This window comes from Botrytis sinoallii (assembly GCF_014898435.1).
Source record: "Botrytis sinoallii strain Bc 23 chromosome Unknown BSIN_003, whole genome shotgun sequence".
Taxonomy (NCBI): Eukaryota; Fungi; Ascomycota; class Leotiomycetes; order Helotiales; family Sclerotiniaceae; genus Botrytis; species Botrytis sinoallii.
This window is the reverse complement of record NW_024066030.1, coordinates 1,630,204-1,645,072: the sequence shown is the minus strand read 5'-3', so window position 1 is coordinate 1,645,072 and position 14,869 is coordinate 1,630,204. Positions and strand designations below refer to the sequence as shown.

General features: G+C 41.4%; 1 protein-coding gene across 1 annotated transcript; it reads right to left on the bottom strand.

The window, feature by feature from the left end:
- Window positions 1–2,995: 2,995 nt before the first annotated feature.
- Window positions 2,996–4,405, bottom strand: EAF02_002180 (uncharacterized protein; the record flags this gene model as incomplete). Its single annotated transcript, XM_038898228.1, has 2 exons — window positions 2,996–3,115; window positions 3,212–4,405. The coding sequence occupies 2 exons, from the start codon at window positions 4,403–4,405 to the stop codon at window positions 2,996–2,998; spliced, it is 1,314 nt and encodes a 437-aa protein (XP_038761920.1).
- Between the last annotated feature and the right edge of the window lie 10,464 nt (window positions 4,406–14,869).

The following is a 14,869-nucleotide window of genomic DNA, read 5'->3' as shown; positions in this document are numbered from 1 at the left end:
TTATAGTATAGAATCAATAATTCTATTTCTCATTTCGAATATCAATCTAAATCTAATAATCTTTTAGAATTAAAGAAGAATATTATTTCTGAATATATAATCGATATGGATATAAGAGGATTTTCATTTAAATTAAGAAATGTAGAAGATATAACAAATCATATTCTCGAATCGAAGAATGCAAATTGTATTGGAAAGCTTTGAGTATATCGATTTGTAAAGTGTCGAATCGAATTAAAAATATATTTTAATTGTATTTATAATTTTCAAAGAGTTTTCTGTAAAGATTTTAAGCTTATTGAAGATTGGTTTTGATTGGTTATGAATATGTAAGCGAAATTCGGCATTTTGGATAGCGATTTCTACAACTTCAACGAAACAGGCTTTATAATGGGTATAATATACCCCGGAATAGTAATAACTAGTGTTAAACGAAATGGCAGAAGCAAGGCAATATAATCAGGTAATAGAGAATGGGCTACAGCGATTATATGTGGTAATGGGGAGGGTGAAACTATACCCCCATTTCTAATAGTTCAAGGACAGATTCATCTTTCCAATTGATATACTGAAACCGATTTTCCTGCGGATTAGGCTATTAAATCTATATCTAATGGATGAATAAATAATGAGATGAGTTTAGAATAATTGAAATACTTTGATAAGTATATTAAGAATCGAAGAAAGAGCAAATATCGAATGTTGATATTAGATAAGCATAAAAGCCACAAATTAAGAACTTTTCAAGTATATTGTGAAGAGAACGATATTATATGTTTATATTTATCATTGTATTCAAATTATCTAACTCAATCACTTGATGTAAGTTGTTTTAGTAATCTGAAATATTTATATGGTAATCAAATTGATAAATTTATTAAAGCATATATCAATTATATTTCGAAGGTTGAATTCTTTATAGCTTTTAAAACTGTATATAAAGAATCAATCATTTCTCAGAATATGAAATCAGAGTTTCGAGGAACAGATTTAATCCTATTTAATTCTAAAGCTATACTCTCGAAATTAGATATTCGAATTCGTATATCTATTTCCCTCTCTTTCAATCTAAATCAATAGATCTTTCAAACCCTTTGTAATCCAATTGAAGCTTTTTTTCAATCAACATTAATTAAATCTCGAATAACTTATTATTATTCAAATTCCTTTATATCTATATTTGAGATTATATTAACTTTAATTAAGAGTATAAAAAGATTAGCTTATAAGAATACACTTTTAAATATAGAGATCTATATACTTCAAGCAATAAATAAAATATTAAGCAAGTATCGATATACAAAAAAAACCCAATTGTATTAAGAAGAAGTATTTATTAAACAAAAGGCTTTTAATATATTATCTCAACAAAAAATTGATATTCAGATTCAATATAATGAATATCAAAAAGGAAGAAATCCTAATAGAGAAATATCTTTTAATCAATACTATAGTAAATATAGAAAGATAGGTTATAATACAAGAACCTATCAAAATGATATAATAGATTCTAGATTATTAGAATCTTTATAGTTTCAATCAATTGATATTGTTATTATTGAATAATATGGTTTTGAATAAGTGAATTGAGGTGAAAGTGACCCACTCACTGATATGACCCACTCACTGATAAAACACGTTATCCAAAATAAACCTTATAGAAGAAAGGATCTCGAATCTACAATCTAGGAACAGGGATAGGGGAGGGATAGGGGAGAGATAGTACCCCCGCTTCCGTTGTAAAATTGTAACATACGTATGATACCTACACATCGAAAGGAAGAAATCTCTACAGCCAGCCAGCCAGCCAGCCCATTTGTCATGGAGTATAACGTCTAAAGAAGAAAAGCTGGAAGAAAGGATTGAATCAACCAACCTAGGTACCTAGGTATTCATCTATTACCGATAAGTATTCAAAGACTTTCAAACAATAAGCTGGCACTATTTCAACCATGCAATCACATGGAGAAACTCGCTATCCGCAATCCAATTCACAGTTTAGTTTAATTTGGTTTGATGTGATGTGATGTGATATAATATGATGATATAATATGATAGATTCTCGGGCCCAAAAAACTAAAATGATCAAAATCTGATATCGCTAGCTAGCTTACTCCACGAAATCGTTCTTCACCCAACCCCCCTTCCCGCTAACATCATGGATCAACCCAAACCGCAACATGGACGCGCAAGCAAAAGTGCAAGACACACCACACCCATCAGCTATCCCCCACATCGTATACTCATCGCCCAACAGGACAAGGAGATATAAAGAAGAGAGAAAGAGGCAATCAGGGAAGAAAAGAGGCTTTTCGCTCTCCATCCCCCAAAATCGAATATAGAAGATAAACATACAAGCAAAACGCATTCAAAGGTATTTACCGAATCGATTCCCACGCCAAAGCTCCACCCAGGTTCCATTTCGCATTTCGCTTCCCAATGCTATCCCATTGGAGCCAGGTACCCATTCATTTCCATCCCACCCAGATCGAGATGTCGTACAGACAAATCGACAAATCCGCAACTCCGAAACAAATCCACTCTGATAAGATACTATATTCCACACCAAGGCCCAGATTCTGGCATTTTTTTGTAGAGGAAAAAAAAAGAAACAGAAAAACATTTGTCAAAATGCTCAAGGTTTCATGAACATGCTCAAAGAGAATCACATAACAACGCCACCAACCTCATCTTCAACTTTCTTAGAGTTCTGTGTTGTCCTATTCGAAAGGAGATGTCCGCCCAGCCATACAGTGTAAGTTATATCCCACATCACCCTCATCCCTAACCATCCCATCCAGCCCCATATCCTCCAGATAGATTCCGAACGCCCATATCCTTCCGTGTCAAGGCGCCGAATGAATACCCATCCGCCGACCAAGGCTTGCACATCGGTTTGCGTTTATAGTGTGTGCTTGCCATCTCGTTGGAATTTGCAATTCAACAAAAGAAAAGAAGAGAAATCGACAAGTCATGAGAATAGATTGTCACGTTCTTATGACAATTCCTTCTTTACCATCTCCGGGCTCTCGTCATTGGTAGAATCACTTAAGATTTCAGATTTATCGACAGGCGATTGAGAGCCTCCATCGGCATTCGCGGCTCCATTTGCAGCCTTTGTTCCGCAGCCTTTGACGAGTATGTGTCCTCTGGGTTGGGGTTAGTCTGTGATTTAAGGATGAACATATTGAAAAAGGGAAGGAATACAAACCTTTAATGCATCTTTTCTCGAGAAACTCTTTTCACAATGACCGCATGGGAATGGCTTCACAGATAAATGAATACGCTTATGACGTTTCAAATCGTGGTTGCGGTTGAAAGATTGCGGACACTGATCGCATTTAAATGGACGGTCATTTTGAGGCATCTGTTGAGGATGATGACTGCCATACATTGGCCCTGGCATTTGTTGAGGATATCCCATATTGCCCATTCCGCCGAGGAGTGCCATTTGACTACCAGGTTGGTGGACATTCGACATAATAGGTGCGGCTAAGGTGGGGAGATTGTAATGTGGATATGAAGGACGAGAAGGATAACCTTGGTGAGGTGCGCCCATGGAAGAATGCGAGTGATGAGTTTGGATGGGAGAAATCCGGTTAGAAGGGGCGGAGGAGGTATTGGGAGATTGTTGTGTAGGTGATTGTTGGGCATAGGCGGGGAAATTTGATTGTTGAGGAGTGGATGAAGGGGGGTAGTACTTTGGAGTTGGAGGTGCTCGTCCGCCATAGTTATCGGGAGCTGGCCCGTTGCCCTGTTGGGGTGCTTGAGAGGAGGATTGATGAAGGTTCATGAGATTGTGGCTGGTCATATGTTGCTGCTGGGGATTTTGTGGTGCAAGAGTGGGGAGATTTTGTTGTTGACCACCTGAACCAGACATTGGGACTCCGGTAGAGAATGGGGGAAGGCTCTCAAAGGTAGGTGGTGGCAGTCCTTCTGATGAAGTGGGAGAATGGGGAATTCGTGACCCTGGATAGCTACTCATGGAGGGCGAATATAGTGGTCTACTCATATAACTTTGTTGTTGTTGTTGTTGCTGAGCATAAGGCGCACTCATCGGTGGCGCAGAACTAAATGTGAAGTTGTTTCCGGACTGAGTGTTTGGCCAGAAAGCCGAAGATTGATAGGGAGGTACACCGGCGGTCGAACTACCCGAGCTACCACTGTTGACGCTGGACGCAAGAGGACTTAAGCCGTCATGCGAAACGCCGGCTGGAGGCGTTAATATATTGTTGGCGATAGCAGGAACAGGCTGGGAAGAACTGTTTGTGGTTCCGTGAATATAGTTGTTGGATTGTTGTTGATATTTGTGATGGTGCATTCCAAGGGGTTCTGGAGGGGGAAGCTGGAAGTTGGGAAGATTGGATGCGGCGGGCCGGCGAGCTGTAAAGCTGGCGGTCTCCATGATAATCGTGGTAGATTATTGGAAAGTCCACGATGAAGGATTTAAAGTGATGACGGCTCCTTACTTTTGCTCTGGATCACCAATTTCACGTTGTCGCGTGTGAAAAGTATTTGGTTCGGACGGGTAGATGCACAACCGAGGCGAGGGAACGAGGGAACGAGTAGTGAAAAATGGGGAGTGGGGATAATTCCTTCTTTGCTAACTTGTTTTTCTTTGCTTGTGATTGTGGATGTGATAAGTGATTGTGATAGATAGAGCAAGAGAAGAAGAATCGAGTAAAAGGAAGAAAGCAAAGATTACTTTGAGTCCAAGTCGTATCTTGATCTTTTTGTATATCTTTGGAAACCCTTTGATTTTTGAATATATAGATAGATATAATATAGACGGATCGGAGCCAAAAAGACGGTGGGATATTGGAGATCAAGACAATCCGACAAATCTCGTAGGTTCGTTAGGGATTTTGGTAGTGTATTTACTGGAATGGAGAATGTGGAGTTGTCGATCACCTGGATGGCGGCCGGGGAGGCGTCTGCTTGATTTATGTAGGTTATTGGGTCTGGGAAATGGTCTGTGCTGATGGAGTAGTGTGGTGTGGTGTGTGGACTTTCGTAGGGTAGTGAAGTGTGGGTTGCAGATGCGTTTGGCTGGATCTTTCTTGGTCAGAGCTGGAGGGGTGAAGCAGTCCTTTTAATGGTAGTATGGTAGTATGGTTGTATGGTTGTCTAATGGTTGTCTAATGCTGGATCGATTTGATTTGATTTGATTTGATTTTCCTGGGCGGCCTCGTGGTAAAGGGAATACCGCTTAGGGACGGGGGGATGGTTTGGATCAAGTGAATAGATAAACAGATAATCAATAAATCAATCAAAGTCGTTGGTAAATCGGAAATAGATGATGGATTGGAGACATGGAGATGTATATAAATAAATAACAAATAAATAAACAAATAAATAAACAATGTAACCAGAAATATAAATAAACTGCGTTGTATGGATTGCGTACAGACCAATATAATATACCAAATAAAGATAATACCATCAACGAGATGTTGAGCTCGCTGGTCGAAGGGTAAAAGTAGAATGGTAAGGGGAAGGGCACTAGTATAAGGCTAGAGTAGCTTCCAGAGTAGCTTCCAGGAGTCCCAGCTATTGCAAAAATAAATCAAAAAAAAGAGAGTTTCGTGGTTTGGGGCGATTAGATTAATTTAGTGTCATATGGCTGGGTACCTCCGAGCTCTTGGGAGCTAAAAACTAGTTAATAAGGCCAAGGGATCATAAGTGTGCTCGAGGAAAGATTACACTAGAGTCAAAAAAGACATGGGGTCCTGCAACTGCGATTGATTGGGACCGAGAGTCGACGGAGCGAGGGATGCGGTAAGGATCGAGGGTCGAAGGTTGAAATGTTAGATGCTTATTATATGCTGAAGGGTTGTGGGTGGTTGAGTACCTAGAGTAGTATGCGGAGTAGCTCTGGAGACTGGGCGAAGCTTCAAGGTTTCAGGTTATTGTTTCTCGATGGAGAGTAGCTCGATGAATATTGGGAGCGATAGGATTCCGTTCTAGTATAGTGTGATATTGATTTGATTTGCAATTCTGCGCTGGATTCGATTGGTGGGCGGCGGAATGATTTGCTTGATATGACAGATTGGTCGGATTGATCGTTGGTATTGGTTTACGTGTAAGTACGGTAGGTCGTCTTTGATGTATTTGCAATGTTAGGTTGCTGCTTGTTGCTGATCCGGTTCCTTTCGATACTGGGTCTCGTAGGGGATATCCGGACCCCATATGCGATGTCCAGCTGTATGTAGGATGTATATGTACTGACGTCCGAATATGTGAAAGAGCAACAGAGTCACAGGTAGATCGGACGAGTAGGCAAGCTGGATCCAAGATGAGATCGAATGAAGGGGTTTGTCACTTGTATCATTTGGAGAAGTGACATAGGGTGGACTTTTGGAGATCTCAGATAATATGATGGAATTACTACATATCTGATGAATATACAGAGTAGGATCGATGGATTAGGGATCAAATTATTCTTTTCGCTTCGTCTCGTCTCGTCTCGTCTCGTCTTTCTATACTTTGTTCAACAGCAGCTCTGGAATTGGAGTTGGACCCGAATTTCGACAGCTGTGCTTTGCTATGTTTCTGACATGTTCAAGGGTTGCTGCTGCTGCTGAATAATTTTAAAGTGCTTACGTTCTTCAGAGTTGTAGAGGTATTCCGACCTGGGATGTTCGCATTCAATATTCTACTTTCTTATTCTTCTTCTTCTAGGTGTCGGCATAGATAGGTAGCTAGATACAGTTCAATTATAAAATTGTATTGTATCACGATCGTACAGTTATCAAGGGAGGGGGAATACCTATTCGTCCTCACATTGATTGGATCTTATTTATTCATTTTATTCTCCTTTAATCATTAAATCTTTCCTAACCCTATGTCTCTTTTTCCTTCTTTCTTTCTTTTATGCGATGAACAAGGATTGCACTTGGTAAGATATGCATCACATTGCTTTTGATCGTTTCTTCTACTTTGTAGCTAATGAAAAGCTTGACTTTTCTATCATATGATGAAAAGACGGGACAGATACTGAGAGTTCTCCGTGGAGAGCATCAGAGACGGTATTGTATAGTATTACCAATTATCGTATGGTATTGCTGAATAGCTTCACATTATCTGTTTACTAGTCGCTCATGTCCCACTACGCATACTCTGATGGTAATCTTCGAGCTCATAGCAATATCCCCATACCAATAATCACCCCGTCGGCTCAAGTCCACGCGATTACTGAAAAAGGTCTCGCCTGGAATAATACAGTTCAACTCATCGTTCCCCATGCTCCATTACCAGGATTTCCCCCCAGCATTTTTTTCGGGCGTATGCGAGTATGTCCCAAAGGCGTTCTGGCTGAGCTATTTAGCTCGGGCGGCTTGAAGCTAAGGCGTGCGAAAAACAGGATGAATAAGAAAAAAATTAACCTTGGGAACTTGGGGGAGGGGGGGGAGGAAATGTCAGTTTGACCTGCACATTTTGATTCTAATGCTCAAATTAAGGATTTCCAGACTTCTGGCTGGTGTGAGATCAAATTGGCTGTAGCTTCTTTCTTTTTTTACGATGCATATGATACGAAAAAAACTCGTTATTGGGGTATTCTCATTCGAAATGATTACCATATATTTTTAGGTACCTAGCGATTAGCCTATCCCAAAATCCTCGAATCTTAGAATAAGAATGAACAGTAAGTAAGCTGGGGTGTACGAAAAGTCAATAGACTAGACCCTTCAAGTCGTAACATTTATTCTCCTACGTCTCATTGTTCACGTTGTACACCAATTTTCCCGTCGTGCTTCTCTCTTGCTTCATCCTGTACAGCATTCGAGAATGGGAAAAGATCTGGGCATGACCATCGGACTCGAGAAAATATGCAGCCTGTAGGTACAAGACCAGACCAGGGCCATGTATGTCAGTATCGATTGCGATGATCTGGGATGTTTTCTGTCATATTTGGGAATGGTCGTATAAGTATGAGTATGAGCATATGTATATGTATATGTATATGTATATGTATATGTATATGTATACTCTAGATTCTGTCATTTCCCAAGCGCTTCTTGAACGAATAAAAAGCATAGGTGGCACCCTCGAATGTTTTTTTCTTGGGATAATACCAAGACAATTTGGGTAGTTGTCAAAGACATGTGTGGTGAGTGACAAAGAAAACATCCGAGATACTTGAAGCTTGTCCTTCATTGGGGTGGTGTCGTGTTCGTGTTCATTTTCGATGTTCATCGATCGTATCATTATAATTATCACCATCGCTATATTTCCTTCTTTTTTCCTCGCCTTCACGGTACTTGTGTTGAGTTGCTATGAGTAGGTAGGTATTTGGTATTTGTTCCTGTCTAGATAACGCTGGGGAAGGACTTACTTAGCTAGGTAAGGAGTTGGGTGTTTTGGTCTAAAACATAGGTTACAATACAAAACAATACATCTTAGTTCAAGACTCAAAATCTAAAATGTAATAAGATAAAAATATTTCCTCCTCGAGACAAAAAAGAAAAGAAAAGAATGGGCCATCCTGGAATTTTGGGATGCACTGACCAGGGGTCTAATTGATTGGCGTCTTTAAGCTTCGGGGACCACCCACATTGATCCTCGTTTCCATGTAAGCTTGTTTTTTATGGCTTACTCACTGCTGGGATTGGCGTAGGGGAGAAGGGTTGGAGGAGGTGGTGGTGGTGTTTGAAAGAGCAAAGTAAAATGGAAACGGGTTTGGATTTGGATATGGATATGGGTTGGATCTCACTAGACGATAGGATTCATGAATAATGAGTAGTCATCAAGCTGATGATGAGTATTTTGGGGGTCAGATATTGTGGTAATCCTCTAAAAGTGTAGATCGTCGCTGCGACATATTTTAGTATCTGACTTGATATATATCTATGGTGACTTGATGACATACATCTATTCTTATCCAATTCTTTGGTCTAACTCAACAACGACAAAAAATCCTTCGCTTCAAACCAATGAACAAAATAACCTTTTCCCTTCTCCATGTCCCCTCAGAGTACTCAGATGACCTCGTTATGATCAGGCAGCATTTAATGGTCCTAAAATACATTTCAGCTGCTGTTCTGTCGAACGTCCATATACCCATCAACCAAATATCCCCAATCTATCGAAAAGACTTGGCATACCGAGTAAACACAAATAGATAACCCTGAGACTGTTATACTATACCACAATCTAATGCGTGACTTTGAACTTCAGCTCAACCCGCTAGACATACCCTTTCAGACGAGGAAATCTGAGTTTAGCGAGAGCACATAAAGCTGCTACATCGCAGACAACTCCCAAAATACAAGATATTTGATATACAGGACAGGATCGGTGTTCAGCGATGTTCGCTCGGTGACCTTTGAAATGTTTCATTGGCTGAATCGTTTATTTTGCCTGATTGGGGTTTGGTGAGTTTGTGATGTGATAGATGGGGGTCTAGACCGTTTGTTTGAATCTGTGTTCAAAATGTTTACAACTCGATTTCGATACTGTCTATCTTATATGAGTCTGAGCTTCGATGTGATGTGAGAATGAGGTATTTTACTTTGTAGATATTCAGATTCTTTCGTGGATTGGAATGGAATGGAAAAGGAGAAGAATGTATGTGATATATGTGATGTGTGTATATAAAAGTACCATGTAAGGACGGAAAAGATCAAAGTGTCCTTATGAAGGTGCAGTAGGGTACAGTGCCAATCAACTGAAAATGGTACCCTGCCCAATGTCAAAGTAAAGTGTACACACCACCTCGCAAGAAAATCCATACAAGGCAGGTACCACAGTAACCCCCTCCAAAATACCAATAAGGTTATTCTCATCAAGAGAAGATAGATTTGTGGAATTCTCCAATGGTTCTTGGGTTCTTCTGTACCACATTTCGAAGCACAGTACCTGAATATCTACAACACTGGTATACGCCCGGTATTCTTCATCATCCGCATGTGCACATATGAGTTGGGTAGCATTTCTCGCTATCCACTTCCACAATCATCATCCGACGGTAGAGGCGACCGACCGAACGATCGATGGTAATAGATAGTATTATGGGGGCTTCAGGTTTAATTTTGGGGTACGGTCGCTACACATCGCGGCTTACGGCTCATCCCTATCATTACCCCTACAGTGGTTCCAACAGGTACGGTGGTCGTTCAATTCCGGGGTGAATGAAGGGGTAAATGGGAAAGCTAAGTAAAATCAAGTATTGATCAGCCTACCTTATTAATCCTAGAGCGAACAAGCATATCTTCGCATTTCACGGGGGATAGGGAAACGGGAAATCTCCAATTTGGATGGGAGTGACCATTTGACCGTTGGATACTCCCCTTTGCGCTTCTTTCGTCTCATTGTTTCGGCATGTACGATCTCACGATGCAAGTCCTGAAGTATCAAAACAGTAAGACGGGCTTTGGCTTTCTCCATTTGAACCGGAATCATACCCTGGAATACTGATGCCTAACGTAAAAGCGCAGGAGGGGGAAAACTTCCCGTTTCCTCGTATCACCAACATTCTCGAGATTGGAGGTAATCAATGTCTGGATTGATCCGATTGATCGACTCTGCTTGCATCATATCCCACTCCCGATTATCAGTTCTTTTTGTTTGGAGGAGGGGAAATGCCAATAAACTCATTTCTTGGGGCAAATGATGATATTGATGAACCGTAATGCATTCCTATTGAATGACTAACTACCAAGAGCAGGATGATACGAGTAGGATGATTAGTTACCATTATGCTTGTTGTGATTATCGTACATCAATACTTACTTGCCCTATCTTACCAGTAAATCCCACTCAAATCGAAAATCCTTTGACCATACCTATCTAGCTACTATGGATCCGCTATAATATACAACATCGATATCCCTAGGAATTTTCAGCTTACATTCGTAACTGCAACACGCTTCTCCTCTACACATTCGGTACCCGGCTGTTGCATTGCAGTTTCTCACTGCATGCTTTACATACCTACTCTATGTATGTATGCATGCATGGTAAATAGAAGGGTTTGATGGAGACATAAGCGATGCCATTCATCATGCGTTCTCTCAGCAGCCCTTCCCAGCAAAGCGGGTGTGGCAGATGTGGTTTTTGAATTTTCCCACATCTGGTGGCTTTCCACCTTTTCCATCGATGGCTTTTCTACAGATACTCTAAATTATACCCATGGACCTTCCAGAAGATTGACAAGGAAAAAATCGTGGGAGTGCCCGTCACGTACCACTGCATTTCGGAATCCTTCTGAATACATTACAATTTAACCTACTACATACAGGATGCTTTGTTGCGAGCGTGCCTTACACCACCCCTCCAAACTTTGAGCTCCGAAGACTTACATGAAAATCGTCTATGATTCCCTGCTAGTGCCGCAGACTTTTTCGACATTGCTTGAGGAGCCGCGTACATTTCCCTATAAAAATAAGCAAGAGCATGTCTTGGCGCTAGACTCTAAATGATTTGCTAACTACAGGTCAGGATTCACACGATGGTAGTACAAGATTTGAGATTTTCTCTGGCACTGTAGAAGCGCTTTGATGGCGAGATGTCATAGACGCATCCTGGAATGCCATGTGTACTGAATGTCTATGGCTTCTAGGCTGCAATCTTGTGGATATGTTCTGGGGCAAATAAGCCCAGATGCAGATGGAGGGGTCTAATTACATACCGCTTTCCTTCGCCCCCAATGATCTCCTTCGATATAAGACTTGTGTCGGTTGATACATTTGAGATACTGAATTTAGTCGTTGGCACAAATTTTTGATTTGCTTGGTTACCTAAGTAGGCGTCGAATACATCGGAGATTATTGAAGAATTTACTGGAAATAGGTACATTTCCTAAGTACATTGGACACAGAATATAGCCGCTGGATTGGTTACAAAGGTACCTGGCTGGTACTTATGATATGACATTTGCGGCTGCGAATAATATTGGACTGGTACTACTGAACTAGTTCTGAACTTGTGAATTAGGTGATTAGTTTACCTTTGTAATTAATATCCCGATGTTACCGTCACACTCTTTCACTGAAGGATACCTTTGTACGCCTTCAACGTGAAAGAAAGAAGGGAGAGCGAAAGCGAGAAGGAAAGCCACCATTCACTGGCATGTCAATGTAGAGAAACCCACGTTCTTGTTACGGATGAAAATCATGAGATGCATTGGATTGACAGCTTAATTGCGGGGGAAAAGCTGAAAGGACGAGACACTGACAGATGCACATGGTCACTGTGGCACTTCAAGGTTCATCGTTGTTGTATTCTATGTTTCCGAGATAATGCTACGCTTCTATTCAACATGTTCAAAATACACTAGCACCGTCTTGTAGAATTATGAAATCTATCCTATGACACTTTGCTAACATGATGTAGCACATTCCAAATGGGTCATGCATTCAAAGGAAAATGCCGGTCTCATATTTCAAATGGAACGCCAAAAGTCAGCCGCACCGTGTATACTTGCAGAGGGCGGTAGAAAGCCTTCCGGAACACCTGACTGTGGTGGAATGGGCTGATAACGGTGAAGACATGATATTGGGTGTCATATGCTACTTGCTTCAAGGAGGAATCGAAAATCGAAATCTTCACCCGACGCGCATCATCCTATTTCAGGGCTCCAGATCATTCACTCCCTAATGTTTATTAGAAGGGGGGATTTGGTTTGCAAGTGCAGGTGCGAAATTCACACGTCTGGGCTTGCTACCTGCCCCCTGAATATAACGGGTGGAATGATCATGCATTCCTTCGATGGAACGCCTTGTGACATAGAAAATGGCCTCACTTTTGTGGCTACACAATTCTTTGAATGTCTACCAGAGAGCATCCGGAATCCTGTCAATGACATTACGCCAGACCAGTTCTGTGAATGAACCAAGAATGGTAGGGCGAGAGATGCGACAAACCATTTCTTTCAACTGATTGACTTGTGGTCTTGCTAGCAGCTACCCGAAGGGGAGAAATTGGAATGCAATCAATGTGCCCAGTGAGCCGCAGGTTCCTTAGTCTCGTGTAATTAAATTTGATGTTGCTCACATAGTAAGTGAGCTCGAAACAACCATTCCAGCACTCGAGACTAACAATTTGCAAGGAAGATGTCAACACTTGTTCTTCTGGTTATGCCGAAAAGACACTCCGTTGAAGAACTTTTCGTTCTTTTTCAAATAGTCAATGATGTCATCGATCACATCACACTACATATCCAATTTCCTCAACTCAGACCGTCTGTCGCTTTCAAAGTGAAGGGTTTTCCTTTCGGGCACGCTACCTCAACATCTAACGAAACCGCCAAACAAGACTGGAATAGACAGTGCGGTAAACTACCGCTTCGACCAGACTGTCGGAACTTGAGAGGAGATTCTTGTCATTGATTGGTCACTGGGAACGACAATCGGAAAATTCCCATCTAGTTGGAATAAGTGTATTTATTGCTTTGTATCCAAGCGCTTCTCGACGTGCCAAACTGTCATGCTAACACGGAAATTTCAGAATCGTATCATCATGCCCAACTAGCAACTCCCATCAAATATCGAAGAATTATCAACAAGGCCGATACTAACTCCCAAAACGATATATCTCCGAACCGTTTTGCTGCAAAGCATGGAACGATTTGGGCTAGATATGTCACATACCATCCACCCATGTAATTTCACTTCGACTCCCCCAGTCAGCTTGCCTCACGTCTTCAACAATCCACCAGTCTGGTACTCATACTATTGACTAGCACAGGAACAAAAAGCCTATTAACCGGTAGATGGCTGTTTTTGGCATTAGAAGGCTTTCGGCGTGGCCGCTAGCTAGGAAGGATGTAGTATCAAGCATGCATCAACTTGTCATTACCCCAATATTTCGCACCCACGTCCACTTTCTTCACTTGGAAATTCTGCTATGTCCCTGCACTGCCCCGTGTTGAGCATCGTGTGCGGTGTCTACACGCACGCTTGTGAGTATTTGCACTTAGTCTCACGATAGTGTTGCCAGCTAAAGTCTAACGAAAACGCCGAACACACCAAAAAAACCCCGAACAAGACACAATCTGGAGAAAGCCCGAGCTTACTGGTGTAAGTCGTCGCTTTCCTTTTGCTCACTCCTTAGCATTTACACTTTCGAAACTAAATTTCATGCATGCACCGTGCGGATAGTCCGGGTCTAGATCTCAGTAGATCCATCGGCAGCTCTGATTCAGCGTCGGGACTTCGCCTCCCCTGGTCACTCGTGCATGGATTTTCCTCACAAATCCATTGTCAACGTGGTGAGATCTAGATTATCGAACCACCAGGTTGGATTTGTACCCATCTTCTTTTTTCTTCTTCTTACGGTCGCCTCCGGAGCTAGCGTCGTTATCAATCAACAATTCAGCGTTTGCACGTAAACAGTCGCGGTTCAAGTCTCAAGCTAGACGTACACCCCTAGGTAATCCCCGTCAGAGCTACATGCCCCAAAGTATTTGAATTGACAAGCGCGCACCGCGTGCGTAAATTTTAGGTTGAGCTACCTATTAGAGTTTTTGTTTCTAACCCATGACGGCCGGTGAGAAGAGTCTGAACGCACGCACACACGCTAACCGTAGCCAGATTGCTGGGAATTGATGTACATATCTAGGTAGTGTGTCACTGGGCAGTCTGAGGCTGTGCAATCAATAGTCACTCGTGAGGGGAATCCCGATACGAGATGATAAGCAACGATTATTAATTGTACGGGAATTGAATTTCTTGTTTTGCCATATGTATATAGGTGTCTTTCTAGTACATAACATTAATATATTTGGAAGAAAAATTAGGGTGCAGATGAGGATGAGCTATGAACACTGTGCGTTCGAACTGCAGTCGTTGTTCTTAGGTACTCGAAGATAAAATCTATGCTCAATTCAATGGATCCGATGGACTCGGAGAAAGTAAAAGTGGTAGAGTGT